This window comes from Dermacentor silvarum, chromosome 11, assembly GCF_013339745.2.
Source record: "Dermacentor silvarum isolate Dsil-2018 chromosome 11, BIME_Dsil_1.4, whole genome shotgun sequence".
Classification (NCBI taxonomy): domain Eukaryota; kingdom Metazoa; phylum Arthropoda; class Arachnida; order Ixodida; family Ixodidae; genus Dermacentor; species Dermacentor silvarum.
Genome location: NC_051164.1, coordinates 75,768,313 through 75,788,366, shown reverse-complemented (window position 1 = coordinate 75,788,366; position 20,054 = coordinate 75,768,313). Strand labels below are relative to the sequence as shown.

At 45.5% G+C, this 20,054-nt stretch overlaps 1 protein-coding gene across 1 annotated transcript; it reads left to right on the top strand.

Moving 5' to 3' along the window:
* The first annotated feature begins 9,370 nt into the window (after positions 1 to 9,370).
* LOC119432687 (kelch repeat and BTB domain-containing protein 4) lies at positions 9,371 to 14,564 on the top strand. Its single transcript, XM_037699843.2, has 5 exons — positions 9,371 to 9,376; positions 10,243 to 10,261; positions 10,668 to 10,792; positions 11,957 to 12,109; positions 14,314 to 14,564. Exons 1-5 carry the CDS (start codon positions 9,371 to 9,373, stop codon positions 14,518 to 14,520), a joined length of 510 nt encoding a protein of 169 aa, XP_037555771.2. The 3' UTR covers positions 14,521 to 14,564.
* Positions 14,565 to 20,054: the final 5,490 nt, after the last annotated feature.

Sequence of the window (20,054 nt, the reverse complement as noted above, 5' to 3'; positions counted from 1 at the left end):
AACCCGCAATACCGCCTCCGAGGACTACTCACTGAAGCCACTGTAGCCGCTGTAGCCACTGTGGTTACCATCCTTCCAACACATTGCACATCCTACGGCAATGCCATTAAACACAATTCCCCTTATCCAAACCTTTATCTCTCCCACCCATCTCTTTCGCCGCGTCACTGATCGCCAAAACCACGTTTCACGACCAACGATTACTTGTGGACTTTACCGGCCTAGCGCTGAAGCAAGTCGCAAGCGACGCCCTGGACTGAGGGCGTTGACGCATGTTTTTTCTCCTCGTGCGATGAAGTGATTTCTTTCTCTCTCTCTCATCAACGTGAAACCGGTATAACGCGACGAGAGAACAAAACGGATTACTGGTTATAAGAAACCGCGCATACAACTTTTATATTTCAGTCCCTTATGATTAGGTTTCAAGGCAAATTCGGGGCTGCGGCACACGTTGCGTTCCATTCACAAACCGTCGATCACACTGTCGCACGATGGCCTTCAGCGTCCTCACGAAAGCCGTCGGAAATCCCTTTAAAGGAACAATAAGGTCAAAACAATGCGAACTGTGTTAGTACATTGTCCTTCCACAAAACCCACTCTTCCAATAAAAATAATGCACAATGACAGGTGGCGACGCCGCCTTGAAGTTCCCGCACCAGCCAACAGTGACGTCACAAATTTTGACGGCATCCGCTCTGACCTAGTAAAGTTTTTGTCTGTAAAGATCGACCGCATTGTATTGTAAAAGAGACAAACACTAAAGTTAACAAGTTCAGATAACTTTCACTGCGACGTCCCATGGCCGAAATACAAAATACTTTGAAATCTGTGGCGTCACACTGACGTGCCGGCAACTGAGGTTTCGACGCGAAATTAAAAAAAAAGAAACACGATTTTTTTCCTGATATTTAACTTATTACTGCGAAATTAATGAGACACTAATGTTTTGCAGGAATACTTTAGAAGTTTACGCTGCTTCAGTACTTCTGTTCATAGCGTCCCTTTAACCGCTTCGCTGCAAAAGAAATCGGTCCTTAATTCCACCAACTGGCTAACGCCACTGAAAGACAACCGCCAGGGGACGCCGGTGGTGGCGCTGTCAGCGATGCGCTACGCGTACAGTCGAGAAAAGCTATTTGTCGTTGTTTTGTTTAGACACGAATTACTCACTCGTCCGCAACGCGCAGTCGCTTGTAGAACGAGTTGTTTAGTGGTAACCGGCTAGTCGAGACATGGCGTGCCGAGGGGTCATTCGTTTTGAAGCACGCTGCGTCGGTGGGTGAAAGGTCAACACGACGAGTGAGGGATACTCTCCTAATCGTCACCTCACATGACCCGCCACGGCGAAGCACGCGAGAAACAGAAAAAAAAAAAGAAAAGCAAACTGAAGCGTTCTCTCTCCGCTTGCTTTCGAGGGACCCGCTGCTTCACGAAACCCCAACTGCATTTGCAAATGACGTCTTCGCGCTCATAAACAAGTGTTTTCTCTTTACGGCGGTTGCTTTCGCATCGCATACCCTTAACACGTGCCTGCCGCGTTATGTGTTAGCACAACCGGCGCGAGGTGGCGACCCGAGCGACACTGTTTAGTCACATGGCGCTGTTGCGAGAAGGAAAAAAAAAAAAACGGATGTTTGCTCGCCGACGTGAATCATGTGCAGTCGTAATGGTCTACACAGCCAGTCGCTGCGCGAACGAACGCGGTACTGCGTATTATTTGTTTGTGTCCGCAACCGGGCAAACCTTGCTTTCACTGTGCACGAATCGTTCTGTGTTTCAGTTAGTTTTGCATGTTGTGAAGGATGAAATGAGTGGATGGCGGCTGTGTTTTTTTCTTTCTTTCGTTTTCTCTCGCCAATATCGCTAATGAACTTTGGCCCCTCTATACGCGAGCGTTGACAAACGGCGCGTGACAGCTCTTTGCTTGAACAATGCGCGGAACGATGTCAGAACACGCTAGTGGTGCGTAGACGCCGGCTTTCTCTATACAGACAACGACCTTCCTGACGCTTCGTGCATGCGACGGGTCCACACAACTGACATCCTTGTTTGCAGTTGTGGAAAACGATATTTAGTGCTCTATTTTGCGAATGATGGCGTAATTTTTTGTTTAGCAAGTTTTTATGGGCGTTACGATGACAATCATGGTTGCTTATTCTTTTATGGTAAGAAACAAACAAAAATAAATGCTACTTACAGGAAGCACAATGCATTTTGGAGTTGGAACATACTTTAAGTGACACGCGGAACGTTGAAGGGCGCAATGGTATCGGACCTCAAGCTTGCAAAACGCAGTAGCATGCATGACATGACACTAATTATATAGCCTTGAAATTAAGCAGAGAACTGTTGTTTGATTAGCTTCAGGCACGATTGCCGGCACGACAATTGAAGCCGCCCGAGAAGGCATGAGGAGGCCAGCAATTGAAGTAAAAGAGGAAAACAGCAAGCTCCAGTAGAAGGCATAGTTGGAGTGAATTGAGGAGACGCGACGAGAATGGAGAGCTGTTTGCTAGTCAACTCATTGAACGAGAGCTTTGAGGTGAATGTACTGCCGTGTGGTGTGGATACTTGGCGAAGAAGAACACGATGGCGTGCAAATAAATGGCCATATCTTTCTGTTACAACTCCGAAGGGAGTGCTTTATGTTTTTGAGGCTAGGGCTGGGTGCTTGAAGACTAAATGCTATACCGCGAATGTTCTACAGTGTAGATTATGTTAACCGCTGCTGTATAGAGGACAGGAAGATGATGGAGAATATTTTAGTAAAGTATACAATCTGCCTCAAGTAAACGAGGCAAGCACATTGATTAAATAAGGACGTCTGGATGTAACTGAAGCCACAGAGATAAACATACAGAATGTGAAGATTAGCAGGTCTAGTGGGTCGGACTGGTCGAGAAGGTTGATAATACATACATGTAACGGCATTGCACAAATTCACAGAAACTTCGCTGAATTCACAGAAACGTCACCACCCGAATACATGGATCCGCGTATAAAAAAAATATCTATATTAATAGGTGGTGCTGCCAGTAGAAAAATCAAGCTTCACGATGGAGGCCCCTAGGCAACAATGTGCAGGATGAGAATCCCGCCGCATGGACCCCACAATGTTGTTCATCTACCAGTGCGATTGTTCTGCGAATCGCGTACAGCTATGGTTGGTTCTTCCTTTAAATTTTCTTCCTGCTCACGTTTGAAAATAACGGCCGTCGTGGTCATCCATGCATATACTGGGTGTCCCGAAATTCACGCAAGATTTGAATTTAGCGCAATTTGTGCATTAAAGCGTTGTGAAAAAAAAAGACAGCGTGATAACTGACAGTTCAGGGTTATTAAAAATGGAGCGCTACACGAAAGAACAAAGCGTCTTTATTGTTGAGCAATATTTTAAAAATGATGGAGATTTGACAGCTACAGTTCACAATTTGCATACAAAATATGGTCGAAATAGTGATTAAACCTGAACTGTTGAGAGATTATAAAAAAATGGCAGCCCTTCGACTGGGGTGGACATGGAAGACCAGCGAAGCGGTACTATGGTGGGAATTATGTATTTCCAATGATGGCTATTAAGATGTGATGGCGTAATTGGTTATTTGAACTATTAAAGAATGAGAAATATATATTACTCGGTGTTTTTCATTTATGTAGTGACCACAGGAACCATGGCCTTATGGTCGTTACGGTACACCACCATAGGGTGTACGGCAAAGGTTGGCACGTTCTTCATAAACACGTCACCAACGCCGCGCGCGTTCGGTGCGAACGCGGGCAAAACGCCGCCGCCGTCGACAACAGTACTGCGCGTTGTTTGTGTCACCGCACAAAACCGCTGTCAAAACGCCGGCGTGAGCGAGCGCGCCAGGAGCAGCGAGCGAAGGTTAATGCGGTCTATCGCTTCAATGGAAACTGAGCGGCGAAAGCACAGCGCATACAAAGGTAAGAGCCGCGTTGCAGATCGCTTTCAAGATACGGTGCCCGATGCCGCTCAAAGTAGAAGTTGCTCGCAGAGCAGGAGCCGAACCCCCCCCCCCCCCCCCCCCCCCTACCACGCTGCCTTCCGGCTTTCCTTCTTTCTCGTGGGTGAGAGTCGCCAGTTGCTCTTGCACCCGGTCGCAAGATACGCATTTGGTGCCGCAGCTAAACGTCGCCTCCCCTCCCGTCCCTCCCCCCCCCCTCCACGACCTTTCGCCCGACGGAAGAAGTCGCGTTCGCTCTCCGCTGTACTAGACAATGGTCGAGTGGGCCGAACGGCGCTCTCCCGCTGAGGCGCCGCGTGTGGAAAAAATGTCACAGTTTCGCCCTAAGGGCGAAGCAATGAATGCGATAGCAACACAGCAATGTCATACGAAGTAAGGTGAGCGGCTTTGGTAGCAACAACACGCAGAACTGTTGTCGACGCCATCGGCGTTTTGCCCGCGTTAGCTCAAAATGCGTGCGGCGTTGGTGACTGTTGCTGGAGCCTCTGATATAAATAGGCACTTGGTGCCGCAGCTAAACGTCGCCTCCCTTCCCTCCCCCTCCCCCACGGCCTCTCGCGCGTCTGAAGAAGGCGCGTTTGCTCTACATATATGGTGATTGTAAAGGAGAAAAGAGACGCCTACTTCTGCAGCCCTTAAGCGAGCACGGCGCAGAACGCGCGTTTGTTCTCCGCCGTGCGTTCACTCCCCGTGAAAGACGCGCCCCTCGCGCCCTTTCACTCGCACATACAGCGTTCGGCGCGCGGCGACGATTTCATCTCCAAATGACGTCATACGGAACCTCACGGCGACGGCGACGGCGACGGCGACGGCGACGGCGACGCCGACGGCGACGGCGACGCCGACGGCAGAAATCTGCTTTTGAGTGTCCATATAATTGCTATCGCAATAGAATTGTGCGAGGGCGCTGCGAGCGAACTGGATTGGGGCGGAGGCGCGCTCCGCGGCATGTTCAACGTACTTTCGCTGCGGGCGCCGAGGCCGATTGTGCATAGTACGCTCTTAAAATAGTGCTTTACTTAAAATGCAAAATTATGTTTACACAATTTTGCCAAACGTATATATTTCAGGCATTTATTATACAACGCGACGTCCTGAATTTTGCTGTCGTCGTCAAGCGCGTCGTCTGCTAACGAGTGCCCGTTCGCTACGCGGACACTGGCGGACGCCCAGTTTTTCTCGCAGAACGTCTGTGCAGTACTTTTTTTAATGTTTTAGTTGCTTTGGTGCGGCCATGACTCTTGACGGCCGGTATCAAATGTAGTTTTAGCCAAATGAAGCTGTTTTTACCACTGTCTTCTAAATGTAACTGGTATCTCTGCAACAAGAAGCTACGTAAGAATATTTTATTATTGATATCATGTCATTTTACGCGCGCTTCTTGTTGGTGGATATTGATCAGGGACAATGATCGAACAAAACAATACTAGAGTGAAATAAACCAGGTTTACTAACTGCGTGGCGCGAAGAATGGCGAATGTATTGCTAGGCAATTAAATCAAAGGGTAGACATATATTCACGATATATGTGGAAGGGAAAAAATAACAAATATTCTAAATGCACTAATTGAAAAAGTGAGAACTCCCGACCGGAATAAGCGCACGTGTTTGCAGTAACAAACACATTTATTAGTAAATACTGCACAGAAAACTCTCATGCGCAGAAATAATATGCATAGCAGGCAAAACCAATGTATATATATATATATATATATATATATATATATATATATATATATATACAGGGTGTTTCAGCGAACACTTCACAATTCTATTCCCAATACAATACAATTCACAATAACACAATTCTTGTTCATGAGCTGGTCTACTAGAAGAGGCGGACATTGCTTGCACGAAAAATTGAAATGCATAATCGAATAATTAACAAAAATTCACTAATACAGTTTTTAACTAATTACCGGATGGCCCATATTCCAATTTACAAATTGTAGACGCGGAGTTCGCAAGGCGGATCCACTTGGAACGAATTCTCGGGATGACACCAGTTTCGGGATATTAATTCCGGAACTTTGCGCAGAAATACATTGGCGTTCCAGTTAATTTCTTAACAAAACGTCGCTTTATGCACTGAAGCACAAAATTATATATATATATATATATATATATATATATATATATATATATATATATAGGGAAGCGTTATTGATATACTGTACGACGCCGAATAGTCGTTTGTATCGGATGTAACGCAAAACAGCACCATTGAAGTCTCAAAGTTGAGTGACCGATGCAAGTTAGGACTGTTATTCCGAATGATTGTGCTGCCAGGGAGTCGTGGCTGTTGCGAAGAGGCGCAGTTCCTGCGAGAGTTAACGCACGGGTGTTCATAAGTCCTGCTTAACAAGTTCCTAGCTGTCATTCAATATAAACGCCCCCGTTTGGGGGCAGCGTGTAAATCTGCTAACTTGATTCAGGCAAGTAAAACATTTTTTGACAGTCTCACCACGTTTGCAACCCATTAAAACTGGGTGCCCCATGTGGTACCATACTTATCTTCAACGAACGCAACAGATCTGCGCATATATCTACGTCTATGTAAGGTATGCCGTTCCTTTAATTGGTTAATTATGGTCGTTATGATAGTGCACCGGATAACTGAAAGCAGTCGTTTATAATATACAAGCTGCTGAGTTGAGCGGTCGTACATTTGGGAACGGCATTACATTTATGTATGAAATATAGGATAAGCGTAACATGATTTTCTCGGAAATCAGACTCCAGAATAATTTACAACTATTTTGTTTACACCCCTAGAAAAAAGCCGACGAACGCAGCCACATGCTTTTCTCTCTCTTTTAATGTAAATAAATTCTTAGGTCTACGTGGCAAAACCACGATATGATTATGAGGTTTAATTTTCACCACCTGGGCTTCTTAACGCGCACCTAAATAGAAGTACACGAGTGTTTTTCTATTTCGCTCCCGTCGAATTCCGCGACCTGGATTGAACCCGCGAGTTCCATGGAATTAAGCAGCCCAACGCCGTATCCACTATACAGCCACTAATTAGGCTACCGCGCCAGCTTTCTTTCTTTGCTTATTTTTTTCTTCTTTTTTTGAAGTATTGACAGGGAAAGAAATTTCCACATACGGCTTATACGGCCAAAGATGAGCATCTAGAATGACTAAATAAAACTGTTTTCGGCGCTGGAGGTCCTACCGAAATAAATGACCCCGCACCAATTACTCCGAATCTGTTACGCGAGGAAGGCGGAAACTTGAATGGAATGTTGCGCTGCAGTTTACTCTTTTTTTTATCTATAGCAATGCTTCCCGTAAATCTGAGTACAATGCACCGGCTTGGGCAGATATGCTTTATTTCTTGAAGCGGCAAGCAGGAAGGTTACATGTGTTTCTCCGTCTGCGTTTCACAAGACCTACTGATGGAAAACTATATATGCAACAATACACACAAGAGATACATGCTGCTTGAAGAACGAGAAAAACATTTGTTCTCCAAAGGGAACCGTACAATAATATAGTAGAATGAAAACCGACACTGTGGCCGCAGTGCACGCGCATCATCAAGCGGCATTAAAAATAAAACAAAATAAAGAAGAGAAAGAAAGCAATTCTTAAGGCATAAATACGTGCCATATGCAATTATGAACACCATTTGAGCGGCCTGAACGCAAATATCAGCGCGCGAAGTAGCACGAATGACCCTGCCGAGCTGTATCGCCAGCAGTTTCCAACGGCGCGACCTTGATGCGGCCCAATCCACTTCGATCGCAGCGCCGCCACAGTATTTTTCCACATCGGGCGCCTAACTGCTGCGCCCCAGCCGCTCGTCCCACTCGACCGTATTCTAGTACACTCTACTCTCCGCCGTGCGTTCGCTCCCCGTGAAAGCGCGCGTCCCTCGCGCGCTTTCACTCGCACACACAGCATACGGCCAATGAGAGATTTTTCTACACGTGGACGCGACCATTGAAGGCAGAGTCCTTAACAGCTTCGCTGTAAAAAATTAGGGAGACTGGATCAATTAGTGATCTTAGACACTCTGGCCGTCCTTCAGCAAGTTGTTCAACACAAAACGTCGAAGCAGGTCATGAGTGTGTTGCTGAGAGTGCAGGTACAACAACTCGGCTCCGGTCAAAAATTGGTCAAGCACTGGATATTTCCGGTAGCTCTCTACAGCGTATTCTCACGAAAGGTTTACATCTTCATGCTTACAAAGTTCAATTGACTCAAGAACTGAAGCATACTGACCATCCATAGAGAATATAGAGTTCGTTGAATGGATTATGCAACAACAAGTAGATGCAGATTTTTCGTACAAAACCATATTCAAAGGTTAGGCTCATTTTCATCTTGTTGGCTTGCTTAATCGACAAAATTGTCGCATTCGGGGTTCAGAAAATCGGAACATTCTTCTTCGAAAATGTGGCTGGTAAGGCAATAACAGTTAATAGTGCTCGCTATCGCGACATGATAATCCAGTTTTTTTTTTTTTTTGTCTCTCAATCGCAAGATATGCATGTGGACGCCATGTGGTTTCAACAAGACGGTGCCACATGCCATACAGACCGCGAATACGATTAAATTACTGCATGAGTCATGTCCTGGTCATGTAATATCCCGTTTTTGGGATCAGAATTGGCCCCCCAGATCACGTGATTTAACGCCGTTGGACTTTTTTCTTTGTTTTTTTTTTCAATTCCAAGGTTTATGCCAACAAGCCCATGATCACCCACGCCTTGAAGGAGGAAACTGTTCGATATCAGCAAAATTTCATGGAAATTTTCAAGATAGAGTGCCAAAAGAGTGCCAGCGTGGAGGCCAGTTACCCGATATGTCATTCCATACATAACCCTATACTGTATATTTTATAAACCAATAAAACATTGAGTTTTTAATTATAAACCTGTGTTTTCTATGAAAATTGCTTCTTGCGTAAATTTTGGTACACGCTATATAGACGAGGTTGTGCTCACCCCTGATCTGCATCCTCCACAGGGGAATATGACAGAGGAGCAATGTGTACGACAGGCAATAATGGCAGCTAAAAATTTAACCGATGCGTTATATCTATTCCTCATCTAGCACAAATCAGCCTTTCATTGTGCCCGAGATTTGCCACGGTATAACAATATTCCTAACATTGTAGTCTTGGTTTCTTCCATAGAATAACAATGCTTATAAGCCAAGTCAAGCTCTGTTACCGGTTACATATCCCATCATCATTTTTTTTCTTCTGTCGTTGAGATAAAGAAGACGATTGCGCAAGCTACCAGCGTGCGCTCGAGGCTCGAGGCCGAACAGCAGCAAAGTCGCGTGACGCGCTTGTTCAATTCCAGCAACGAGAACTGCTCGGCTGTTAGCGATACTAGACCTCGAATATATAGCTGTTGAAGAGGAACATGTCGGTAAGTACGGCACGTTCACAGGTAAATTTTGATTAGGCACTCTTGCTAGGCATTGCGCAAGGTTTTCGCGAACTGCTTTGCAGCCCGAACGACAACGAACACATTTACGACCGATTTCTTGCGAGGACATTGGCCGGTGTAGACGCACAACGGATACTACTGGCCTCACTCGACCGTAATATACTCTCTGTTTCGACATATATTGAGTGTATAGCCAGTAGACAGATTGGGTAATACTAGATGTTGGAAATCTATCGTGCTGCTTTTACGGAAATATTTACCTAATTAAAGCTGTTCATTCATTGTTCAAGTTAAGCAATTTCTCTGGTTTTGATTTGCACATGGGCTTCGAGATTCCGGGCGCCATTACTTGCTTGTTGCCTCGGCTCAGAGACCCTGGTGTGCCCTATTTGCTTGCTTATTAAATAAGCGTTTACAGGCATCTGATTGACATTAATTATGATTAACATAGATCAGTGCCGAGCGAATGTGACGCAGCGTCGCATGGTTCTTGGTGTGAACACTGGCCAGCGTCTACAGGCCGAAAATCAATCGAGGTTTGTTAATTGGGTTTCAGATTTCACGCTTGCCCAAATTGTCAATGCAATATATAGATGGAGATAGCAGTACATCATATACAATGGGGCAAATGTGAAATTACAAGGCTTCGCAAGGTTTTTCCGATACTCAGTTTGTAAAAATAAAACCATGCACTGCCAAAATATTCAGTACGTTGTGTTGGTACGTTTCGCTTATATTTTACACCGGGTAAATGAAGAAAAGGCTGGTTCATTTAAATTCATTGTGACTGCAGTTTAAAGCACTAACGTATCTGTCTTCGAATTTGGTTTTTCTGACTGTTACAGGGGAGAAGCCAGACACCAGGTATGTATTAGTTGTATTTACGAAATTCAGTGGTTGTTTCAAACCCATACCGCCTCTGCATCTTCACTTCAACGTCGTAAGCCTGCAATAATTGTTTACCTCCATTGCATATCTTTCGAATACGATAAAAGGTTACTGAATCACTTAGACATGTAAAATAGGAGAAATATGCAGACCTTCTGCCATCAAGATGTCAGTATCAATAGAACTGTGCTGGTTCTCAGTCATTTAGCCCATATAGAAAGGAACACTCACTTTACGAGCACGCGTTAACGCATCTGTGAAGAATGTAGAAATCATTAACATGCTATCTGCTACCCAATATACAGATCTACATTCGTTTGGGTTTGGTTCGCGGGTTCATTCTCGTGTTACACAAGTATTGCACAAGTATTTGATATTGCAGGTGGAACAGTAAGTGTCCGCGTGGCCGGAAGGACGTTTGAAGTTGACTTGGAGCTTTTGAAGAAGCACAGCTGCTATTTCGCAAAATGCTTCCACAAGCTCCCGCAAGAAGCGTTGCGAATACCGGTAAGAACTGTCCGCACCAAGTTGTTAAATTCTTTACGTTTCAACGCGACAGCGTTTAAGGCCCCGTGTCGCAGAAAATCCGGCGTCGGCGTCGGCAATGCCGCCCGCGGCCGAGAAAATCATCCCCAACCACGCAGGCCCTCCAAATATATTCTACCACCTAAAGTTGCTCACACTTTGTCTTGCATTCCTTACAAAGTTATTCCTTGGAATTTTGAGAGTGACAGCCCACAAACAATTGTCATGAAACAAAACACCGACAGCGCATGCCTTTTATGCTAAATCTTCTCAGGCTGAAATATTAAAGATGCAAACAATAAAAGAAGGCCGGCCCACGAGAGAGGCCGAGTTTCTACCAGAATACGCGCCTTCGTGTATAGCGTTCACCGCCAGCGTTTCTCGGTAAACAATACGGTTACATAAGCTGCAGTTGCCGGGAAGTGTGAGAAACCGTCACGGATCTTTTGAATGCTATCGCGTTCCACTCTTGAAGGCGAAGCTTAAGCGTCCTCCAAATTTTCTTTTTGCTGTGAAGCATCCACAAACGGCGAGTTATATCCCTTGCTTTGCTATGAATCTACATACAGGCATATCCATAGAGTGAAGGCACGTGGCAAATAAATTCAGTGCGGAGTTTCCGCCAAGTACTTATCGTATTCTTCGGCAGTGACTATTGTATTACTATTAAACGGGACCTGTCGGCCTACTATCAGTCGGTCAAATCAAATTTGAACTGCGTGCTACGGTGACGATCAGTAGGCGGGCTTGAGGGCCGCTCTGCCGTAGGCTTCGCAGTGCAAGACATTCAAGAAGGCATCAGTGAAAAAACAGCGCGAAATAAACACCTACAAGGGAAGAACACAGCACAAGCGCTGGTCTTGTGTTCACAGGACCAGTGCAGGACAGCGCTTGTCCGTGTTTATTTCGCGGGTATTTTCACCGATGGATTCAGTACCAACTAGTTCGGTGCAGTGATTGCCGAAAAAAAAAAAAAACAAATTCTCAGTTCGCATGCACTTAGACAGGAGCGCCCGAGCTAAAGCTTCCTCTTAAGTCGAAGACCCTACGAAAGTAAATGGTTAGCTGAAATTTTGCTGTTAAACTGATTGCCTTTAACCCCAAGATACCACCAAACTGATTAAATCACGGACCCTGCTGTTGTAGCTGGAGCTCCAAGACGTCAAGCCCGAAGTGTTCGAAGCACTGGTGCTTTTCATGGAGACCGGGTTTCTGGACGCGGACCCGTTCACGGCCTTGGACATCTACGAAGCGTCCATGCTGCTCGGAGTTCATCGAGCCATCAAGGAGATTAAGAGGGTAAGTGGTTTCACGGCATCAAATCGGCGGACGTGCAACACCTTTGTCAATACTGTCACATACTGCCAAAGAATATTTCTACGTCCCTTGAACTGAAGTACACTTTGGAATTACCTTTCTGGGTGACCCCCACATGAGCGTCGAAAAAAAAGTGGCTAATGCTTCTACATTTGACTGGCCGAGTATCACACTCATATCACGTGATTCACCAGTCCCGTATCTATGCTTTCCAGAACGTTTGAAAACGACGGGACAATGTGGAAACCCATGAAAACAAAGGTGTAGAATTATTTCATTTCCCAGCACATTTCATTTCACAGTAATAGACATTCGTAAATGCTACAGGATCAATTAGCATTCGATGGATACCTCAATTTCGATGAAAAAAAAGATTTACAAAAGTCAGCAGTGTTTAGAATAGAAAAGGAAGTGACAAACTTCCTGTAGATTGGCGAAAGAATGGCGTCGTCATAATTGTAGCACTTTAGATCTGCGCTGTTTTGAACGCAAAGACCAACATAAGCAGTAATATGTTATGGCTTGTTTGTGTCGGTTACTGTGCTATTGGTTGTGCAGACCTAAAGTGGACAGGATTACCAGCCACTACGTAAGTATCATTGTCATTGTGAGTAATGTTGAGACCTGCAAAAGAGAAATCAACGGGCGCAGGAAACAAAACGCACGTGCCTGCCATACATGATGCAATTATAGTTCGATGATTTGGTAGTAAGTTGGCACGAAACAGTGGATAAACGGTTGTGAGTAAAGAACAAGGCGAAAAGAAATATAAATCGGTGAGCAGAAAAGATGTAGTAAAAGCTACATTATTTGCAAAATCGGAGATACAAGCGTTAGCAAAGCTCCATCGCGTGAACTGCATACAAAATGGCACGCGGTTAAGTCAATTTGGCGCACTGTATCCCTGAAAACTTTCCTCGCCGATTCCTGCGTGTGCCAGCGAAGAGATGACTCCTATGTCCTGAGAGAGACTCGATGATAGGGATGTGTAAATTGTGCTGACTACGCCAAAACTGTCTACGTAGCGAATACCTGAATAGACCAGTCAGCAATTGGGAGAACAGAGGAGGAAAGATAGATATTGGGACAGGTAGACGGGGAAGGGAGCTGGCAGCTGAGTTCGCAGAAGCGGCCCACAAAGGACCAAAGGCGCTCATTGAGATGCTTGTATTGAAGAAGTCGATCTGAGACATTTAGCCAAAACTCTTGTGACCTAAGAACTGCCCAGCGATGAAAGGTGGATATTTGGTCGTGGATTGTAACGTGGCGGAGATGTTCGGAAATCACGAAAGGTTCGAGTAACGTGCATCGTAAGCATACCAAGGTTTGACCTTTATAGTTGTTTGCACCTCGCACACAAGGAAACTTGTAAAGTGCAATCTGTGAGCAAAGAGCGCGAGAATTCAGTGGCTTTCCAGCTCTACGGAATTTACAAAACTAAACTGTCTCTGCTTTGCTCAGAGGTAATTTTGTCAACATAAACAGATACAGTCAAAGTAGACTGATGGTACCCGAATGTTACACGTGTACTCATTTAGACGTTGCCCTTATTGCCCTCTGGCACACGTCACCTGTTCATTTATGAAAAAAAATATTAGAGATTAGAGCGATAGCGCTGTTACTGCAGCTACAAACCCAGAAAACGCCTGGTTCCGTAAATCTGACCTTCAAGCTCAGCCAAGGTCAAACTGGGACTTAGCCTGCCACTACCGGCGGCTGCTGCCTAGACCGCGTGGGCGTCCATATCTTCAAAGCGATCTGCGATGTGCACAAAGTGCGCGGTCGCGCGGGCCTCATCTTCAAAGCGATCTGCGATGTGTACAAAGTGCGCCGAGTGCTGGTAGCTTCGTATATGCGCTGTGCTTTCGACTGTGCTTAGTTCGCATTGAAGGGAGACGCAGCATGGTCAATTCGCTCGCTGCTGCTGCCACGCCGAGTAACGTCTGTGCGTTGTCTTGTGGTGCAATTACAAACTTGGTTCCGCGTTCGAAAAACCGCGTTCAACCGCAGCAATTTTTTTCTTTGACCTACAGCACAGCGGTGCTGAGCAGACAAATTGGAGAGACGAAGTGAACTTATATGAGGTGATATTTCGCATAGATATTGCACAAGTTTCTATAAAATAGCAGAAAAAAAGTTTGTCTATAGTCACTGCTATTTCAAAACTCCCTCTCACGTTTCTTCAGATAACGCTGATAGGGTCCAAAATGGAGCGCCTCCTGGTATGGTACCGCACGGCCAACAAAGGGAGCAGCGGCCGTGACCGCCAGGCGGCTCTGCGACTCGTGGCCTCACGCTTCGACGAGGTGGTGGCTGACGAGCGTTTCCTGCGCCTCTCGGTCGCTGAGGTTGTGCCACTCTTCAGCTGCTCACGGCTCGGAACTTCAGGGTGAGCACTCATTTCCCTGCTTTCTCGTTCGAAGCGAAGTGGAGAACGATTTCGTCCGTAAACCTGGATTTGCAGTTGGATCAATAAGGGTCGAACCAACGTTGGGTCGAACAAGAAATGTCACTGGAGCCAACGTTTCAACAAAGAACTTGTAGCTTCGTAGCTTCATGCTGCACTTGGGTAGATGTCAAATTCCCTCATGCATTTTCTTCCACCTTAAGGAGCTCCCGTAGGAATTATTTGCCGTATTCAGTGCTCGAGTTAATGATTTATTCGGCCTCACTCTGCGATCTGCTAGCCTCTCGGTTAGCTGAGATGTTTGAGCAACCGCCCTGGAATAGTGTTGGTCACAAATTCGATTCCCGGACCATACGGAATTTTCTTAACTGCTACGCTTACTTCCTGAACCCATGTGGGTTTCTTTAGCTTCGTGATCAGATGAAAATTGTTCGTTTCAATTTTCAAAGGAGTTGTCTTCGTCAGGACTGTTCGATAGGAGAAACTTAACTTTAGCATTCGAGTCTCTTTTTATAAGAGTGTCAAGTTGAAATATGTAGTTGATTGAAACTAATATGTATTCGGTATTTTCTCTTACAGCGTTTCCTCCTCTCAATATTACTACTATTGACAGGAGTATAATATTCCTTGATTATCTTTGTGTTACTAACACAAATGTACAAATTGCATTGCGTTTGTGACATTTCCCTGCAATGTTTAACATATCTGTATTTCGTACGTTTTGCAACCTACTTGTGTTAAGAAGCTGTCGTTGCGGTCGCGGTGGTATGGCGAAGTCCGGCAATTTAATGCATTTTGCCATGTCTCCTATGACAGTTTTACAAAATTGTCTTGAAAAAAACTGAAAGGAACTGAATAAAATGAAGTACATTATTGTCACATTGATGTGGGCACGCTAAATAAGAATGATCTAATAGAACGACTAAATAGCAGAATTCAGCGAGTGCTGTACAGATGGTTGAAGTACCGGGGCGGTACAGCAGTGACATTTCTTAATGAAAAAAAAAAATGGGATTCGTAGATGATTTCAAAAGAAATGTTTTGTTAAGCAAGTTATTGGAGGGTAAATCTTAAGACTGGGCTCTCCGGCTAAACCCGGCCGCTCTCCACAAGCGCATGGCTTGGAGCACCAAAATGATGAGGGCAATGCTCCCAGGGCGACCCCAAGCTACCATGTAACAAACGATTTGCTTCAAACTCCGGAATACTATTCCACTTTTTACGGAGAACAAATTAGTTTATTATACCGTGGCAGAACCTGCAATATTTAATGAGTGCACTAGTGTCTTCTATTTAATGAGTGATAATGCCATGCAGTTTGATATTACGACATACGATGAAACCCATCCCACTGAAATTTATTGAAAATTGAAGGTTAATTCCACATATGAAAGGTGAAATAAAAATTCCTGACTAGTAGTCTGCGAAAGATTCACTTCTACCAGACTTCATGTTCGGAGCAGTTTCCTCAGCCGGTGCCAAAACAAATATGAAAGACAGCAAATAAAATAGTACGTCAAACGAAGTTTCACTTGTAAGGGTTGCATTCGTGCGCGGAGCGCAAGACAGATCCGTGCTGATAAAATATCCTTTCTAGATTCAATTACTGTTCTATTCGCGGCAATATTTTCATTGCTAGAAGAGAAAATGAAACCCGAACTTCCTTTTCCCGAATTTCGCGCCAAACATCCAGCGTATGATCGCCAGTGTGACGTCACTGATTTCAATGTATATTTTCATATTTGGGCCATTGTGGGTCAGTCAGACATTCTTGAAATTCTTGAAGTTCAGTCTATGACTTCTGTTCGAATGCAATTAAATCCATTTTTACCGAATAAAAAGAATTACCTAGGCCTATACAGCACACGCGGTCACAATACATATCGTCACGACGAACTGGTGCGTCAACTTCACGGCGGTGGCGCCACGCGTCTTTGGTTTTTACGCAATTCCTGGCTTACAGAGTCTATTCTCGGGGGTAAGAGTGTGTGTTTCTTTTTGATTGTAACTGGACGATTCACTAATAGAGCTTCTGTAATGTCCCTTCAAAGAAGCCGTGCCTTTGCGTCTCACGCAGGGAGGTGTCGGTGTTCCTGGCGGCCCTGCGTTGGCTGAACCACGACTACTGCAAGCGGCAGCAGTACGTGGTACAGCTGCTCAAGTGCGTCCGATTCTCGCTGATGAGCCGTGAGGAGATCGTGCACTGCTTCCACCCGCCGCTGCTGAGCAACATCACCCGCTTTCCCTCGGTCGCCTTCATGGTGCTCGCCGCCTACGGGTACGCATGCGCAGGGGTGTGGCGCCACCTCGCGCGAGTTCAAGCGTGTACAGACCGCATTTCATGGCATTTTATTTAATTAGACAGAGAACGTTCAGTCCCATTATCACACACAATGGGCAGCACGGCGGATAGTTTATCAAGATTGTCTATTCATCCGGTTTCTGTAATGAGTTCTCTTCAAGTCTAAATCTTATGACCTCGGGCAGCTTCTGTATACATTACTTGCGACTGTCGTTTTCAAGGGAGTGTGTCTGACGAATGCAAGAAAGGGGGGGGGGGGGGGGGGGTTGATTCACTGAGTGATCAGGTGTAACGTCTAAACTCTGAAGTAAACGCCTGGGCGGTGAGACACATTGCAGGGGTAGTTTTCATATTAATTTTGTCGAGGTGACGTGCCCCATCAATCTACATTTTTAGGCATTTCTGTCTTTTCGCATTCCGAAATGCGTGATGCTAGTTTTGAGTGTTAATCCGGAATACGGGCCGCCGCGAATCGTTCTTCTTTATGGGGTTTCGCGTGCCAAAACCAGTTCCGATTATGAGGCACGCTGTAGTGGAGGGCTCCGGATTAATTTTGACCACCGGGGTTTCTTTAACGTACACTACAACTCAAGCACACGGGCGTTCTTGCATTTCGCCTCCATCGAAAGGCGGCCGCCGCGGCAGGGATTCGATCCCACCATCTCGTGCTCAGCAGCGCAACGCCTTAGATGACTGAGCCACCTCGGCGGGTCGCCGCGAATCGTACCGACGACGTCGGGTAAAGCAGAAGGAAAACATAGCCACGGTCACACCGCGGCAAGTGGAGGGGAACCACAATCGGAACAAACACAGCCGAGAACTGCAGTATGAATTGCCTTGAACGCAGTAACCGTGTTGCGTTAAGTCAAGTCAATTTATTTCAGCATTTCTTTTGTATAAAAACAGAAGAATGCTAGGGCAAGCACAAAAAGCTGCGAAGCTGCAGCTTGACTGGGTGCTAGCTTGCCCCATTACGTGGCAGAAACAAGAGATAGAAAAATAAAATGTTTCGCCTTTCGTATTTTTTTCAAATACGCGTTCGAAGAAGGCTAAAAGAAGGTTCTTTGAAAAAAAAAAAAAAGCAGATTCATTTTTCATTCGCGCAGCACAGTCTCTCTTGTTGAGGTAGAGCTTTGATGTGACTTTGAAGCTACGTACAAATTTTGTCTCATATAATATTTGCGGTATTTTAGACAAAGTATAACGTTGGAAACGATTAATTGTGCGTTCAAGAGCGGTATTCTCGAACGATCACTTTCGCGAGATTTCTCGTGGCTCGGCACCGGACGCCTCGAGGTACACGGCCGGTAGCGAACTCTATGGCATTGTGCGAAGATAGCGAGTTTGGTTGACTGCCATGAGCCATCTCGGTCGTATACGCTGATACGTCCAGGGCCGAGTCAGACGAAGTCTCGCGAAAGTATCGCATCTCCGAAATCAAGTGATCGCTCGATCGAGAATGCCGCTCTAGGAGTGCTACTTTCGACACGGTCAAATTCCACGATGTTTGCTTGTTGAGTCTATTCGAGAGCGCGCAGCTGCCCAACTAGCTAATCGGAACTGACATTCGGAATTTGACTTGTTTCAGCATAGCTCCGACGAAATCAGGAGCTTCGGCATCAAATGGGACTCATTATAGAAACACCCAAGCAGAAGTCGTATATCACAGTACCGAAGCAAGATATAGGTTACCTTTACGAAAGTTATAGACAACGATTGCGGAGCCACCAACAGATTCTCAGAGCAATGCCCAAACACGTACGCTACGGAGAGCTACATCTTGAAGGTCCGCCTATAGTTATTTTCATGCTATTGAGAAACAATTGGACTGTTACACTTGGCGAGAAACAAATGAAACCTCCAAACATTTCTAGTCTACAAGAACTTGTAACTGGACTAGTTGGTAAAAACAAAGTTGGTTAAAAGAAAAAGCTAATTGGCAAGAAAAGATATTTCTAGTTTATTCTTTGACATTGATCGCGTCAGCGACAGAACGCCGTCAGTCGACATGCCTGCCTTTCGGAACAATCTTTCCTGACTCTTTCGTTCTGACACCGAGGAATTGTTCATGAAGCAAGTGAGCTCGTACGCTGATTCTATACGTGGCCACTTTGAGGAAGTGCTGTATTTCCCTATATTACTCAAGTTTCCCTTGCTGTGGGGTGCGCAGGGTGGTGTCGCTGCAGGAGGAAGGCCGCGAGCACCTGCTATCCAGGTTCGCCAGCCAGCCGCGCGCCTTCCTTTGCCCAAAGCCAGAGGATCAGCAGCAGACCCCCTTGTGGGTGCGTATTAAAGTCGTTCGTGAGTAGGATAGGTGATAACATGGAGTAACGACAATTACTATGAGGGAGCTAGGCTAACACTGGAGTAACGACAATTACTAGAAGGGAGCTAGCTAACATGGAGTGACGACAATTACTAGGAGGGAGCTAGCTAACATGGAGTAACGACAATTACTAGGAGGGAGCTAGCCAACATGGAGTAAGGACAATTACTAGGAGGGAGCTAGCCTCGGCAAGCCAACATCCTTTCATGCCCTCCTTCCTTTTCTTACACCTGCTCTTTGACTTCTGAGAAATAGGCCCTCCTTGGTTGCCGGACCTTTCAGGTAAGATATTATTTGGTTCGCAGTAGCTTTTAATAACACTCTCGCCACCAGCGCTCCGCTCTACTCTCATCCATACTCTCTACGAGCTCGTCGGATAAAAATTACCTGTTGCCTATCGCATGGTGAGGGCCTACTTACCATTAGTATTTATTTTTTATTCTGATGACTAGTCAGGCTCCGGTATTAGAGCGCGACGCACCCTGTTACCTTTTTCCTTCAACAATGGGTGCCGAAGCGCGGCTTTTCTATTTCACTTATTCCAACGCTTAAACAATTCGCTTAACCACACAGTGCTTAAACCTTGGTCCATCTATTCAATGAAAACTCACTGTCGTGATGGTCGGGATAGAGACAGAAATTCGAATTCACTTTCATAGTACACCAGCGCACGCGCCGCGCGCGTTTTGTGGAATAGCAGCGCCATCTAGGGACACGCAAATTAAACACTTTGTTCGACGAATAGTTGAGGTCCGTGCAGGGGCTCCACGTGATCTGGCCTTCCGATATTAGTCACTCCATTCAGTCACTCCATGGTGACTGAATATGGCAACAATGCATCTAGCATACGTAAAGGCGCACTGCCCAACGTCAGTGATGGTTATGCACCGTG